At 42.0% G+C, this 17,083-nt stretch overlaps 1 protein-coding gene across 1 annotated transcript in view; it reads left to right on the forward strand.

Moving 5' to 3' along the window:
• Nucleotides 1-17,083, forward strand: part of SEMA5B (semaphorin 5B) — a 266,561-nt gene that overhangs the window by 204,195 nt on the left and 45,283 nt on the right. Inside the window, exons 11-12 of the mRNA XM_059852719.1 lie at nt 2,089-2,296; nt 4,402-4,609. Coding sequence (XP_059708702.1) covers nt 2,089-2,296; nt 4,402-4,609 — 416 coding nt within the window. The remainder of the gene's footprint in view (nt 1-2,088; nt 2,297-4,401; nt 4,610-17,083) is intronic.

Raw genomic sequence — 17,083 nt, forward strand, 5'->3', positions numbered from 1 at the left:
AAAATTGCAGCAGCCAGATGAAAGAAAAGGGTCAGAGGAAAATAAGGAAAGGAAAAAGAGGTATGTGGTAGACAAAAGGAAGATTGCAAGAAGAGATTAAGATGTTTTTCAAGTACAGAAGGAACAAGAGGTCAGTGAGGAGCCTTAAGGAGATGACAAGGGTAATTTAGTGACAGAAGAGGCAGATATTGCAAAAACATTAAATTAATTTTTGTGCCTCAGTGTTCACAAAGAAAGATGAGGGAAGAAAGATGAGGGAAGCATGCCAGATTTTTTTTTTCTTGTAGAGAGGAAGGACAGATACTGAAAGATGCAGAGGACCAGGACAGTACAGATAATCAGGAAATTAGAACAAAACAACATTAAACCAAATCAAAGAGATGCTGCGTCAGCACGTGAGCTGCCAATAGACCAAAAGAATTATCTGTGACTTGCTGAGAACAGAAAACAAAACCAACAATGACATTCCTGCCACTGGGACTCCTTTTAGGTGGTGCTCTAGAAGGAAAAGGGGAGAAAAGTATCCAAAGGAAGACAGTGGTGAGAACAAGAAGGAGCATAGGATACAACAAAAGAGAGAGATCTAAGAACTCTTTAGAATGTGGGATGAGTCATGAACTAAAAAAAGACCATTGCAATGGAAAAAAATATTAAAACCCACCTGAGGACACCTAAAAAACCCACTGATGTTTCCTTAGTCCGGCTATTCAGGAAGATGCTTAAATTGATGAAAAGGTTGTGAGAATTATCATAACTGTTCTTCTAGTTCACACAACCTCTAGACTCTTGTAAAGCTTAGTACACCAGCCATTGGAATCCATATTTACTGTGTGAATGTGTGTTAAATCCCTGACAACTCATTTTAGCACGTAGTGGGAGAAGGGCTGTGTGGAGCACCCAGGAAAGGCAGCGATACCACCAAGAGTTGCTGTGATGTGTATGGAGAGTGTGCACATGGGAAATTTGTACTCTCAGCTCAACTGCTGTAAATCAGCATCCTCATTCTCAGTATTCTGACTTTTCTTCAAGGAAACCCCAACCACCTGGATCCAAAATGAAGAAAAAGAAATGTGTGGGATTTTATTTCTAGTGAAATTGCTCAGGTGTGAGTTTCATTTAGTGACTAGTGAAGTTGTTCATCAACTGAGTATGGGACTTGGCAGGATTTAGTTGTACCACTGTCTCCCATGGTCTTGGGAAGATAAATAACCAGTCACCCTGCTGCCTTTTGGAGTGAAAAATTTTTTGCCCTCCAGGCATGATATTGTGGGGAGAGTGAGATCCAGCCCCAGCAACTGACATGAACCAAAAAACAAGCACTGGCTTTTGAAAATACTGAGTTCTAGAGATTAATCTGAGATGGCAACTCAGGCCTTAAAATGCATTATCCACCAGTTTAAAAGACACATGATGTGCTCTTTTTCTCCCCTGTTCTTGCTGTAAAAGGGAATTGAGTCCTCTTTCAGTGCCTCCCTTGGTGCTGGAGGATGGGTAGTCATGGCTTGATCTGCTATTTGCTGTCAGGAGAAAAGGGTGTGGGGTGGAGGGAGCTTGTCATTAATCTGCCTTGCTTCAGATGCAGCTGGGGGAGCCTGTCCAGAAGGGAACACATCAAAGAAAAGCAATATGGCAGGTTTGGTTCTTTGCTGCACAACCAGTCCACTTTTAGGTTTTTTAAACTCCAGGTTTTGTTCATTGTACAGACTGAGATGCTAGATAGTGTCTGAAATATTTTAAGGATTTATCACCACGAAAACTTTCTCTCCACTGCTACCTTTAAATGTTTCTACAGCTAGTTTTAATTCTTTCTTTTTCTACGTGGTTTGTTGAAGGTTTTTGCCTTCTGCTGTGCTGGTTGAGGGTATCACAAGGGAATGAAACTCCACACTGATGGTCAGTGGATGTAGAAGAAAAGTTTTCATGGAGTGGGCTACAGGCCAAATCTTTGCTAAGGACCTATGATCAGGCTACGTGCCTGATCCTGTGACCCTCACTCAGACCCACATCCCCAGGAAATCAACAGGCCATGAATTTCCATGCTGGGCTGGGTAGATGGTGCACTTTCTGAAATTCAGTCTCTGTGTTTAGTGTGGGACACTGAACGATGACAGCCCTAACGAGAACCTGACGGAGAGAGTCCTGCAGGACGCTCAGCGCCTGTTCCTGATGAATGACGTGGTGCAGCCAGTGACTGTGGATCCCTACGTGACTCAGGACAGCATTCGCTTTTCCAAACTGGTGGTTGATATTGTTCAGGGGAAGGATACTCTCTACCATGTCATGTATATTGGAACAGGTAAGAGTGTGAGGGCTTCAAACAGTTCCTCCTGCTTGCTTGTAGACCTAGCAGCTCTGGGAGCCCAGTTGTGAAGTCCTTACACAGTTGTCATTCAGTATGATTTTGGTATAAAACCACATGGAACCGTTGTTTGCCTGAGTAAATTAAAAGCAGGATGGAAGACTTGAGGCAGAGTCCCAAGTGATCAGACTATAAATCTCCATTGTGTTTAAAAAGAACAATAACATTTTTCTCCCTCTTATAAAAACATGTTTCAACTAATCAGGCTAATAAATAACAGTGGGGAAGAGCAGAGGTGGCTGGAATGCTCGTGTGGTTTCATGCATGTCAGTTGCCTCTCAGTGCTATGACAGACCCGTCTCTGAATAAGCAATAATAATGCATAACCTCCAGGCTTGCTCAGGGATTTAATTGTGTCTTTCTTCGCACTTTCATGGCCCTACTGGTGTATGGCTCCCAGTGCTTTTGGGAATGGGCATGCCCTGAAGTTTAAGGCAGATAGGGAAGCTGAGTGCTTTTTTTTGTGGGAGCATAGCAAGCCAGTAGTAGAATTAAGTGTATGATTTAATCTCTTGATTTTGACTTCCATTCACTAATTAGCAGAACATGTTGCCTCTTCTGAAAAGCACAGGTATCTTGGATAAGTGAAAATGCTGAAGAAGGACAAAGTGTTATAAATGGTTGTCTTAGCCTATAGTCATACTAATGATAGAGGTTAAATTAAATAGTTTGATTAATCAGAGCATATGGCCAGCCTCATGGGTATAATGTTGTTATCCTCTACAGCAGAAGCTTTGACTTTAGAATAAGATGGATTGCTTCCATAAGTGTTCCTTTAATCCCATGTCTGAATGCAGAGTCATTGCCTTATTCTCATGTTTAGGAGAATGGACCTTCAGGACTGTGTCATAATTTATCTAACTTTTACCACCACTTATTTCAAAAGTGATCATCTTGGTTTATTATTTATATGTTCTAGCAACACTGGCAGTATGGGAACTCCATGAACATTAATTATGATGAGAAGATTGTACTTAAATGGAAATACAACATGGTTCTGTCAATATGATATCTTGATATTTAAAGTGAGGAGTCCAACCTACAAAGCCTTACAGAAAGTTGGAATACTTCCTGTCTCATATCATTAGTGCAGAAAGGCCAATGCCATAACCTTAACTGCTTACTCATGTTTGCTTTATGGCCCTGGTTAGTGGTGGCTGAAGAGTAAGATCTGCTGAAAATGTTTAAATCTGTGAAATGCCTCAGTAGAGGCAGCCGTGAGCACTAACTCAGTCCTGAGACTGAGTCCAAACTTCAGTCTTGTTCCACATGTAAGTGAAAGGGAAACTTCACGTGGTGGCCAACCCCAAGATTATAAATTGCTGAGCTTTGGCACCAGTGCAGAAGTTACTGGAACAGAAAGATTAAGTTTCAAGAACCATCCAGCTGACAGTCCTCTTGGGGGTTTCAATGAAAAGTGGTGTGCATTAATCTCCCACAGTTTAGCAGATCTTTAAATTGTTTAGCTAAGAGCACTGTGAGCACAAACATGTATGTTTCTGTGTATGCACTCCTCATGCCATAACATCCCTTTGTCAAGCTGGCTTCTTCCAGGAAGAGGATCAGTTAGGTCTGTGACCCATGCAGTCATTATGGAGGCCTCAGAGATTTCCAGTAGGGCTGCTGCATCTGTTGTCATTTGTCATGACATCAAATCACACTGATCTGCTCCATAAACCAATAGAAATAGAGACTCAAGGCAACAGAAATTATTCTTGCCATCCTGGGTCACCTTGCTCTGTAACTCTCTGATGACGGGACCAGACTCCTCTGCCTCAGTGCTCCAGCTGGGAAAAATTGACAGGTGCTCAGTGTCCAGATGGTTCACATCCTTCTGAATTCCCATATAAGTACATTCTCAGGTGGTTTCTGCTGAGGATTGTAACGATGTAGCTGGAGCTCTCTACCATGGGCAGCAGGTGATCCAGAACTAGGTTAAACCAGCTCTGTAAAGGTGACATTAATATTTCCCTCTTTAGGCAGGTATGAAATGAAGCCACTGCCTCCAAGATTTACTTGTGCCTTGTTTCTTGTTCTATTAGAGTATGGCACCATCTTGAAGGCCCTTTCTACCACTAACAGGAGTCTGAGGAGTTGTTATTTAGAGGAAATGCAGATCCTCCCTGATGGACAACAGGAAGCAATCAAGAGTCTCCAAATCTTACACAGCGACAGGTCACTCTTCGTGGGTCTAAATAATGGAGTGCTAAAAATTCCTTTGGAGAGATGCTCCATGTACAGAACAGAAGGGTAAGTAAATTTACAGCTCTCATGTATCCCTGCTGGAGTGCATGTCCTTACAGATACATGCATAACAGGAGCAATGAGGATAAGCAATTTTTTTTTTTTGTAAATATTAATTAGTCCTCTTCAGAAATGAATCATATGTTTACCAAGTAAGGGTTTACAATATTTACTTCTGTTTTTGGGTTTTTTTTTTTTAAACATCACATTATAGTGTTGCTTTTATTAAGTCCATGTGTTTTCCTGGTGGTTCTTATTGGCAGTATGGCTGAGGGTTTTTGAATTTGGGTTGCAGCCAGCCTTTCCTTGCTTATCGGAGTGATCACCTCTCAAACATAGGATTAGGCAGGGCTGGGCTGTGTGGCAACTTGTTACTGCTTTTGGAAATCAATAGTTCATCTCAACTATGTGTGACACCTCTTACACCTGGATAGCTTCTGTGCCTTGATTGTATCTTATAAAGGGAGTAGGAAAAATGACTTTTTCTAATTGTGTGCCTTGGCTCCAGAGCAGTCTTCCACACAGGACTGTAGAAGGTTTTTGCATCCAAATGGTGCCTCTCCATTTAAGCAGGTGAAAGTGTGATAGCAGCTGTTTGAGACAGATGCTGAAATAGTCTCACTGGGTGCTGTGGGCATTTACTTGTTTACATCTCTTGAAAATACTTTTCCTTCTCCTCTCATGCTTTTGCCTTGCTCCTCTCTGTGAGAGTTTTGTGTGAAACTGATGTCCTCTGTGCTAGACAAGAGGAAGGATTTTGTTAGCAACATTTAAACAGATTCCCTCTTCCATGGCCTACTGCAAGATGTCCCTGTTCTCCTGCCAAAAAAACTGATATAAAAAATGTCATCATAACTTTATTTTCAACAAGTAGAGTTTATCTATCAGCTTGTCTAAATCCATGCATGTCTAAAACAGACGGACACAAAAATGTTTAGTAAGAGAAAACCACAGCTGGAAAATGCCATGCTGTCCTTAGCCCTTAAAAGCAGAGATTTTAAAAGGTAGAACATCACAGCTGTCCTTTTCAGGCTGTCCTGTAGCCTCAGTCTGAGAATATTTATGTGTGTATACATATATATGATTCTGTTTCAGGAGAAATGAGTTCTTCCTTTCCTTTACTAATCTTGAGTTCACCTTTCCAGTAATTTATAGATTCTGTCTTATTTTCAGCCTGCCCAAGTACTTTGTATGACACTTCCATTAAAATTCAAATGTTGGGGGTTTGCTGAATTGCCTTAAAATGGGGCAAGCAAGAAAAAAGAAGTGACTGGAGAGCAGACAGGTGGCTTATCTCACAGGACCACCGTATTTAGGTCCTGGAGGCTGCAGAGCAGCCTTGTATAAGCTTATCCCAGCAAAACAAAAACCAGTCTTCACAGAGGGTCCCTTGCCTGCTGGTGACCAAAAGCAGCCTCAGTTTTGTGCACTGTATGGCACTGAGTCCTGGCCGAAATTACTGGGAAGTTTGTGTACTAGTGCTGGTTTTTTTTCTAAAACAAACTTCCTGGAGGCAATTTTGAGTGAACTGAGAAAACAGCCCAATTCTTCAGAGTTGGGAGACTCAAATTTTGCCTCCATTGACTAGTTTCATGATAGAAATCAGCAAAACCCAGCCACTGAGCAATAGCAAGTTACATGGGATAGGTCCTGATGGCATGGTGGGGTGTGATGTGGAAGGCCAGAATTTGCTGAATTTGGGTGCTGACCATTTAGTGTTCTTGTGTACATTGCAAACCATCCTTTGCCCTGTCGGTGAGTCTTGTGCATTTGGAAAAAGGAAGGAAAAAAAAAATGCAGGAAAGCCAAGAAATTCCATCATTTATTTGTTTGTTTGAGAGAATGTTTATGATATTATTATTATTACATTTTAGACTTAGAGTTTTCCCTTTTTTTTCCTTGTTTTTCTTGTCTAGGAAATTTTCAACAGCAAATTTTTCAGCTGCAAGTGTTGGAACCCTTCCCCCCCTTAGCATCCTGGCTATGTAGGTGATAAGTCAATTTGACCTCCTTTATATTTCTTTCATCCTGAACAGTATCAAGAAGGATATTTTAATTTCCTCCAGTGCGTTCCACCTGGCACTTCTCCTGGGCTGTGATTTATTGCTTATTGTTGTGTCTATATTTAATACACGCCAATATTCAGTCACTATGGGTAGAAGGGCTCCCGCCCCTACAACACTCCCTGCTTACTTTTTTGTTGTGCTGTGACTTCGTGACTGGCCTCCTTGAAAAGCTCTGGTTTCAGCAGCTTTTATAATGTAATTGTTTTGGTGGGGCGGCTTGGGAAGCTTGGAGGTGATGGAGAGAATTTGTGCCTCCCAGGCAGGAATACCACAGTGTTTGTTGTAGGTTCTGCCTTCTCTTATCAGGAAACTTTTCAGCCTTTTAGACCCTGGGGGCTGATGAGGGTTTATGATTGCTGATACAGAGCTGTTGCCTTCAACCTGCCTTCCTCCTCCTCCCCCTCCTCCTCTTCCCTGGAACAGGCAAACGTATCCAGAGAAAACTGACCCTAGCGTTGATCCCGACCAGCGATCTTTGCTGCTCTGCTGCTTTAAAACCTCGGGGCTTGCTACCGAGGCTCAGAATTGGGACAGAGAGAAAAACAGCAGCAAACAGAAGAGATGGAAAGGGATAAGGATTTCTGCCATCTCCTTTACTGTTTGTTTATTGCCACGGCACCAATTTAATCTCTTAAATGGTGACCAGTAAGTCAGCCCCGTGTCTTGATGTAGTGGGTGTCTGAGCAGTGTTTTGTGTGTGCCCACTGACCTGTCTCAGTCTGTCTTTTCAGAACAGCCACTCTTAGCAACAGGGACACAGGAAGACATCTGTAATGTCAGCTGCCCAAATTTACAGGCTGGGCTTGGCTGCAGGGACCTTCCCTTGTGCGTGTGTGTTCCTGGTGTTTGTCTTTCCTGCTCTCTTGAGTGCTACTGTTCCCCACTCACTGGAGACTCTTAGGAAGATGTCCAACATGAGCAAAACCTACAAGCCCTTTGAATATGCAGAATGTTTTGACGGTTGCTTTGCTGGGTGGTAGTTTGGCTGCTCTTGCTGCTGAATTTTGCATGGCTTTGAAATCTTTGTTAACTTCCCTGCAATTTTCAAATGAGCTTCGATTTTTTTTACTTCAAGTTGCCCCCAAGCTTTGATGAGGAATATTTGAAGAACCAGTACTGCAGCCTTATCACTGACACCACTGTATCTTTAGAATGTGCCTGAACAAAATCCCAAATCTGAACTTCAGAGCTGAAGACCTCAGATCTGCAGCATTATTTTCAGGTGGGATGTATCTGTAAGGCATAGTTTAGTCATTTTTTTCAAAGACTGAGGTGCAGTTATGCATTTTTAGAATTGCAATCAGACAGATAGGAAAATGAAGCTGGTTGTTACAAGGAATAGTTTATGATCTCTTTATGTTGACTCTTTGCAGCATCAGAACAATGGGTCTCTGAGCACATGGAAACCCTGAGGTGGGCCAAGGATTTTGATTACACGTTTAAATGAGGAAAAGAAAGTGTTTGGAAATAAGACCAGACAGTCTCTTGAATACCCACACCTTCTCCTCTCCCTGTCCTGAGCAGTTTATTTTAATGCACTTTATTTTGATATTAATTTCTTCCTCTTTCTCCTTCCATAATTTTTTTCTGCATAAAACTTGCAGTTTGCAGTTTTGGATGTACAGCGTGGTTCTGGGGATAGTTTGTCTTGCCTGTGCTCTCTCTGCCATGCTGTGGGCATCTCCCAGGTTGTGGCAGTGCCACCTCAGGTTACCTTCATGCCAGTGTCCTCTTGCACGCAGCTGTGACATGCTCTTACCTGAACCCTTGCCTGCTTCTGACCCGATTGCAGGAATTTGCTCTTGAGTGATGAGAGGTGAGTTGTTGCCCTCTTACTTGGCCTAAATTCTGAATATCCCCTCCAGCCATGGTACTTAATGCAAAGCTGGCAGAAATGACTCAGCAGACAAGGACTCTTATTTGCTGACTTGATATCTGTGAGAGAAGCACAGCTCACCTCTAAATAGCTCTAGGCCAGTGATCAGACAAACGAGTTACATATAGGTGAGTAACTCCTGAAATGGCTCCAGGGAGTTTTTGGAAGAAAAGGGTCAGCAGCCACACTAAAGAAGCAGGGAGTTTTCTGCCCTCTTTGTCTCTCTCCAAAGTGGAACTGTAGCTCAAGCACAACCACTGTACCACCTCCACATTTGAGGGGTTTGAGATATCACATGGAGGATTGCTTTGGAGTTTAATGTTAGATTCTTCTTCTTCTTTTTTTTTTTTTTTTTTTTTTTTTAAGCCTTATATGATGCAAAATCCTCTGTAACAAAGGAGTGAAGCACTTAAATGTAGGATTCTAAAACATGAATTACAGGATTACCATATTTCAGGACTAAAGCTATTGGGGAATTTGTTTGGAGAAATAACATAGTCTGGGAAGAGGTATAAAAATTTTCCAGTTTGGGAGAAGGATTCAATTGAATACAGGCTGGAAATCCTCTGACTTTTTCATCAGAATGATGATAGTTCCTTGAAGGACAAACAATGAACTATTGTTGGATAGAAAGAAAAATGTTTAAAAAGATAGGGGGGGGAAACAACAGGGACACTTGCTCAGTGGAGCCCAGCATCCAGCAGATTGCTGAGGCAACACTGATGGCCAGATTGTTCATCAAAGATCTTGAAAATCCAACACCTTTTCCTTAGCTGAGGCTGTTGAAAATCTGGCCCAGATTTTGTTTTGAAGATCTTCTGCTTGAGAGTTTAAAAAAATATTCAGCACATTGAATATCCGTTTAAAAATAGAGGCAAAAGGAAAGGTAATAGACTACAAAAATGTTGTGATAAAGCTTAATCATTAATTTCCATCTGTTCTGGCTGATATGGCCTCTCCACAATTAAGGGAATTAGCTAATTATTGTATCACCAATAATGCTGAAAAGCTTTGGAAGACTTCATAGGCAGAAAGGAGAGTGCTCAGCCCAATGTTTTGTCATCCACAGTATCCAACGATACATCCGAATAAATCACTAAACATCTGGTTTGACATTCTGGTTGCATTTAAGAAAATAGCGAGACTCCCACTGACAGAGAATGAAGACATCAAACAGAACCATGATCACTAAAGCTCTTGGAAAGAATGAAGTTTGTAGATGAAATGGATCTGTGTTCTTTAAATAGAAGTACAAAATTATACCATTTTCTCTATCCTGACAACACATTTGCATCTGCTGTAGCAGGCAATTACTCCCATTTTCTTTAATGTAGCTGTTTATATATGTAAAGTTAAGTGCATCCATACTATCTGCAGGATATGGACCTCTAGGGTTTGAAGGGATGGTAAGGTCTAAGGAACGTGGCTTTCAGAATAGCAATCAAAGAGCTTCACTTGAATGGTCTGGGAAAGGGATGTGTCTGAAATTGGAAATAAAAAGTAGACAAGGATAAGCAGTGAGGTAGTGAGCTGGGGCATGTTTCCTGTAAGATGCCAGAGAGATTGGTTTTCAGTTTCATCTTATTTGACATTATCTTTAATGGCATGGAAGAAAGAAAATAGCATACTTTGTAGATGGCATTTAAGTATGAAGGAATCACAAATAACAGTGAGGAGAGAAATGCAGTGCAGGGCCAGCAGGGAAAGCAGCAAGAGGCTGAGTTTGAGGAATAAGCCTGTGCTGAGATTTCTGGTGCATGTGCTGCTGAAAAGGAGACAGGATACAAAATAGGAAAGGGCTAATTCATCTGCTCCCAACCAGATGAATTATTACAGTTTTTCTCATTTCTACTAAATGCTCAAACCAATGACATATATTATAATAATTTAAAGCAGCCTGTGCACTTTTAGGCTCCCACTTTTAGTTCTGAAATCTGGAAATGACCCTGAGTTAATAGAAGGGAAATTTAGCAGTAGCTGGAGTCCAGAGTAATACAATTGCTGAAACAGACAAAGGTCACTTCAGAAGAAGCCAAACAAAAAATCAGCTGATTTCAGGACTCACTTCCTTTTGTCTCCTTCCTATCATGACTAGGTTTCCAATTCGTTTTGGGTTTGCCAGGAGGGAGGACACAGGTTGAACATGCCAGGGCTTTTGTTTGCTCCCTATTTTTAAAGCATCCTGCCAACAGGACTTAGGAACAGTTTAGTGTACAGATCCTTTTACCTCTAGGAGGTTGGCTGTAGGCCAGCTCAGATCAATGCTTTCTAAAAGTCATTACCATCTGATGCCTGCTAGGTGGGCTGTGTGAAATTACTTTCAACACAGTGGCAACTGACAGGAAAGCATGTCGTTTTCTTGGAATATGTTATGTTAGGATGACATCAATGCTATTGTTATACAAACAAGATTAATAACTAAAGCTACCAGCAAGCCCCAGGGCAGATATCCATTGCATCTGTCAATTCTTGCCATTTGCTACTATTTTGTCATAAGATTTGTATTCTAGGCAATGGTCACATTCAGTAACACGGCTCCTGATGAAAGGGTCTGCAGTCTTACTGCTGCTATGGCTGGTTTTCTTCTTGTCTCAAGCTTCAGGCAGAATTTGCAGGGTAAAACACACATGTGTCCAATGTTAATACTGAGTTAATGTATTGCTACAGATGCTTCATTAACTTTTTATCAGGAGATGTTCTGTTCTACCTGTTTGGGGAAGAGGAAGTATCTGGAGTCAGAGCAAATTTAGTTTTGCTGGCTCAGTTTAAAACCAAAGTACATATAAATACATAAAATATGTATGGGTTATAGAAAAATGTAATATTGTACAGTCTGGCATCTTCTATCAAAATACCGAGTATTGTATTGGAACACTCCAGTCTGCAAGAGGGGAAGCTGGATTTCAAGAATATCCATTTACTTAAGTGATGTTCTCTTGTTAAAAAGAGGAATGAACATTGTTTGATGGTGTTATTATAATTACATGGGAAGAAGCACTGGAGAATATGTAGCAGAACCATTTTGCCCCTTACACAGTGTTAAAATATCCCTGCATTAGAAGGCAGATGTGTTTGATCCTCAGGCTGTAATGGATGGTCTAATATTTATTTGACTTTTCCAAGATACATTAATCTACAAAGGCTCTATCCAGTTTAATCTGCATCTTGTTGAGCAGAAAATAATTACCCAGATCTTAACAAAATCCTACTTTCACAAAGGAGCTGCTTGAATATGGATTACTTTGTGCAGCCTAGGTTACAACTGTAGGCTATTTTCAGGTTTCTTTATCATCGTTCACACTGCTTCCTAAGTTTTCTGCCTTTGCATTTTTCTTTCCCATCCTAAGTTCCCATTTTAGTGTAACTTGTGTTCTTAAATCATCAGTGTCTTGCAGAGGCTACATAAAGCCTCTCATGCAGTGGATTTGCTCTTGCCTAAGCCACCCTTTGCTTGTCTCCACCCACACCACCAAACTCCAGCAATTTGCACACAGAGGTCTCAGATCTGCAGCCACAGAGCAGAAGCACAGGAGCAGAGCACGTCTTAATGTGACAGCTGCCTCTAGACACTGACTGACACAGGGCAGAGACAGGGAGTAACACTTGAGTGCACTGATCTGCCCAAGCTGCCTTTCCAAAAGGATGTCTGGTCCCCTCTGCCTCTTCCCATATGGCAGCCCTGGGGAGCATGTTTTCTTAAGGCTCAAAAGCCTGCTGAGGCTTGGAAATGGTGGTGCTCTGCAACCCCGACAAACATGCCCTGCATTCAGGAATTCCTTCTGGCTATTCCTTTCATTAGGACTTCAATAGTATCTGAGTTTTCTTGTGGATGAATGATCCTGTCACTGGTAGTCAGAGACCCTCTGTACTTTTGTTTTTATTAGAGGTCAGTTTTGTTTGGCACAGTGACAAGAGTTTCTAAAAGCGTTCGTGAAGGAACACTCCTTTTTTTTTTTTTTACTAATCTGTTTTACTAATGTAAACATAAATCCAGATTTAATCAGAAATGGCATTAATCTTCATGTTTGAATAAATGGAATGTTGTTTTATTTCACAGCTTTAAAAATAAAAATAAATTCCTATCCAATAAAGAAGTCACTGTTGCTAGAAGATGATGGAATGGGATGTCAGAAAGTAAGAAATGGAATAGTTGTGGAGCTTGTGCGAGGCCATAATCTATAAACCTCAATCGATTAAAGTGATATTGAAAATGGTAGGCCAGAAGGTGAACTCTAGCAAGAGTTTCCCTGATGTGGAAAAGAAAATCAGATGAAACTGCCTGAAAATCCTCTGTCTGTGCACTGCTTTTTTTTAATAAGTAACATGTGTTTGACTCATAAATGGACTTCAGTTTTGGAGGTTGCTTTACACCGTGGCTTTAATTTATGCATTCAAAACAAATCATGTGCAGAGGAGCAATCACTGATGCTAAGCATGTGTGGGTGATAAATGACACATACGCATTTCAGCTTCTCTGCCTCTGCATCCAATATCACATGCCAAAATACCAAACCTTGTCTGTCCAGATTAACATCAACTGCACCCCTCACAGTGGTGGTACCTGTGAGCGACAGTATGCTCTTCCCAAGCAGGGCCCTGCTCCACAAACAGCCCTGTGAATTCCTTATGTAGTATGTGGCTACTGGTGTTGAGGAAAGGGCAGTAACATCTGGCATGGAATATGTTATATACACCAACTGAGAAATGAGGCTGCTACTTGACCAGCATCTGACTAAAGCAGCTCAGTTCCACTTGGCTTCTCTTCTCATGGGGAAAGATAATGAATTTGTACAGATCACCAACTCATTTCTGTAGTTTGAATTTTTAAAGGTATCAAAATCAGAGGGATTTTTAGAATGTCTGGTGCTTCTTTCCCTTTACAATCTTATTTTCTTAAACCACAATCAACCTTTTGATTCTTATTTTTCTCTTTTCATGCCATATGGCTTTAGGGAAGACAGAGGTCCACTCTTCCTTGCACGGGCTATTGAGGTTGTCAGTAATTATGATTTGGTTGGCTGGAAGCTAATATGGTTATTTGTTTAGTTCATCCTCTCTGCACGTTGCTAGCAATGGGACAGTAAGCTAACCTTGCCAGGAAATGCCTGTCTGCCAAACACAGCCTCATGCTTACAACTAACTCAGCTAAAACCCCTTTGTTGCTTGCAAAGGGCTGTCCCTCACAGGTAACCATTCTAAAAGTGCAACAAACCAGTGTGGAATTGGAATTCTGAGGTCTTACTCCCCAAAAGAGCGAGGGGCACTCCTGTGCTGCCCATGCTCCTGAGATGCTAAGCGTGGATGAAGCTTGCTCAGTACCTTGCAGGATCAGGGTTATAAATGTTTGCACTGCACCAGTGGATGTGTCTCTGATGGACTGCCTGGTGATGCCCATGGGGTCTAAAGAACCAGGTACAGAGACAGTTCTTGTATGTCCCTGACAAATGGGACCTTCACTGCAGGTTCCAAGCTCATGAGCGAAAATGCAGAACCGTCTCACGGTGCAGTGATGGTTTTGTGAGCAAACACAGTTTGGGGAGGAACTTCTCAGCCTTTGGGTCTAGAGCCTGCCTCTGAACATCACCATGTCCTGCCATTCCATTCCTATTTGCTATTAGTCCCAAAAAAGGAGTGATAAAAAGTTAAATGAAAGAGAGGAAATGAAAACTGGGAGAGTAAGCACAACCTGGCAGATGAAAGGAGCAGAGTTCTTAGTTGTAAATATTTTGAATGAATTTTGCGGCTCTTGGTACAAAATGCTGTTTTTATGTGTCTTCTGTCTGGTAGTAAGAATGGGAAGAGGCTATAGTAATTCTTTCTTTCCTTTGGTCTGTCAAAGCCTAACCTCTTGGGTCTGGTTCCATTGATTTGATGATTCATTTTCAGTCTAAAGTTTTAACTTTAGGGAAAAATGGCCAAAAGATAAGGTTGTCTAGACACAGAGCAAATTAAAGTGGGAATGAAAAACTTTTTAAATACAGATGTTTAAGCTTTAATGAAGATTCTGAAAGAAGATGTCATTCAGGACATTACAAAAAAATGGATCTTGGGCAGCATCAGCATACTAGAAGCAGAAGCCTTTTTACACAGCACATACCATTAGTAAAGGCTCAGCAGCTGGCTGTCAAAGACCATATAAAAACTCTTTTGAGGCATAGGTAAGAGTTTCCATTGACTTTAGTCATAGTGTCCCTCTTGCAGAGTCTTAATCCTTTTGTTATCCCATATCACTGCTGTAGAAATGATTGCAACAGCCAACAACAGGGAGGCTTACAGCTCCCAAACAGCAGGCAGCAGGTGAGCTCTTACGAGCAAGATCTTATTTTCATGTAAATGACCTTAGTAAGTGAGAATGAGGAACTGGAGGAAAAAAACCACCTTGAATAGGAAACACAAATGGAATTGTTTTTCAATTGAACTTTTCAGTGTGTGCCTTTATGCCTCACACAAGGCATTTATTGTGAGGCAATGAATTAAAATGAATCACTATTGATAGTAATGCCCTATCAAAATAAATCCAGCCTCTTAGATATCTGTCAGGAGGTTCCAAATCCTCACTGAATGTGAGGTTATTAGATGGCCAGAGGGAAATGAGGCATGGGCCATGAGGTGTCATCATCATCATCATCTTACTTTCACAAGCATCCCACTTAGTAGGATTTCATTAACTAAGTCATTAGCAGTAAGAGAGTCAGTGTTAACCTGCTATGCTCAGGTAGTCTTCTGGGATAATGGATACCCTCTACCCCTGGGAACATTAGTTCCTTGAGTCATTCCCAGCCTGCTACTGAGGAGACTTAAGAGAAATGTTCCCTTTATGTACAATATAAAACTTGGACATCTGAGCCAGTGGCAGAAGTCCCATTGCCTTTGAAACATCAGAATTTCATTGTTGTATGTAAACTCCTTTGTATCTTATTTCACAGTATTTACATACTGCCCTGCAAGACTGCAGGCCCTGTGGCTTCTGTGAGATTTTTTCAACAGTATCATAATACAAAATGGTATTTACATGTAAACATTTCAATTTATTTTGTGTTATGAGCACAGGGAAATGCTTTGATATCTTTGCATTTTCCACACTATGGTGCCTGATCTACTGAGAATGACAGTGTAGTTCTGAAACATTTCGATTTGGGTATGCATGTGTGCTTGCATATATTTGTCTTTTGGTATGTGTTTGCTGATGTGGTTTTATCTTTTAATGACATAAACAGGGATATATATATTCTAGATACTCTAAGGATATAAATTATGGTGGCTTTTGAAGTGCTCACAGGAAGTATTTGCCAGAAATTTTCTTGCGTTACATACATTGTAATGCTTTTCCTGCTTAAAAAAGAAAAAAAGTGGGCTGAATTTTGTGTAAGTAAATACATTTCTCCTCACCCCTAAGTGTATGGCTGTCAGCTGATATAACGGGTTTCTCACCAGAGTTGAGGCAGATGAGTGTGCTCTGAAGGGAGGCAGACAGCATAGCTATTTTGTTTTTCGATTTCAGATGGTTTTGAGGGCCTGCCATGAGACGAGGAGAAGTCCTGGGCTGTGATGGTTGTTAAATTAAAGAGTGTGTATTCTGACAGCCCAGCAGAGCCCGGGCTGGGTACAGGAACTCGTTACACCCCGGATGCAGTGCGCGGGGCTAGCTTCAGCTCCCAGCCAACAGGTGCCATGGCAGCATTTCCCAGTGCCCATCAGCAGGGCCTGCCATGCCAGGCGTTTCCCAGTGCCCATCAGCAGGGCCTGCCATGCCAGCATTTCCCAGTGCCCATCACCAGGGCCTGCCATGCCAGGCGTTTCCCAGTGCCCATCAGCAGGGCCTGCCATGCCAGCATTTCCCAGTGCCCATCATCAGGGTCTGCCATGCCAGGCATTTCCCAGTGACCATCAGCAGGGCCTGCCATGGTAGCATTTCCCAGTGCCCATCAGCAGGGCCCCTGGCAGCCATGCAGCTCGGTTGCTGATGGCCCGTCAGCTGGGGGTCACGGCAGTGGCAGGGGAGCGCAGGCTGTGATTCAGTGAGAGCTCTGTGAGGGATCCAGAGCCGGCTGCTCCTGGCCAAGAGCAGCCCATTAGCTCCATGACATACATTATGGCAGTGCCAGCACAGTGGTCAGTGCCTAGCTGGGCTATGCTGCAGCCTGCAGAGTGGCTGAGGGCTGCAGTACAGAACATATGGAGATTATTTCCTGAATTTATGCAGCACATGTTTTCCTATAAATTAAATTCAGAGAAAATGTGTATCATAATAGGGTGATGCTCGCAACAGCCTTCCCTGTTACGAATTACAATGACCTCTCTCAACTCGCTGGGTGCCCAGTGAAATGGCTTCATGCAATTGGAAACTACAGTGTACGTGGTGTCAGGGTCTGAACATATAGCGTATGTGGTGTCAGGGTGTGAAAGCCTGACCAAAAGGCTCTCTGAAGAAAAGCAGGGCCTTCCCCCCCACCCCCCTCTCCACTGCTTCTCTTTTTCTACCTTTTAGAAACTGCTCAGTTTCCTCCTGAGGTGCCAAGTGTCAGGAGTGTGGGCAGA

Source organism: Haemorhous mexicanus, chromosome 8, assembly GCF_027477595.1.
Source record: "Haemorhous mexicanus isolate bHaeMex1 chromosome 8, bHaeMex1.pri, whole genome shotgun sequence".
NCBI lineage: Eukaryota > Metazoa > Chordata > Aves > Passeriformes > Fringillidae > Haemorhous > Haemorhous mexicanus.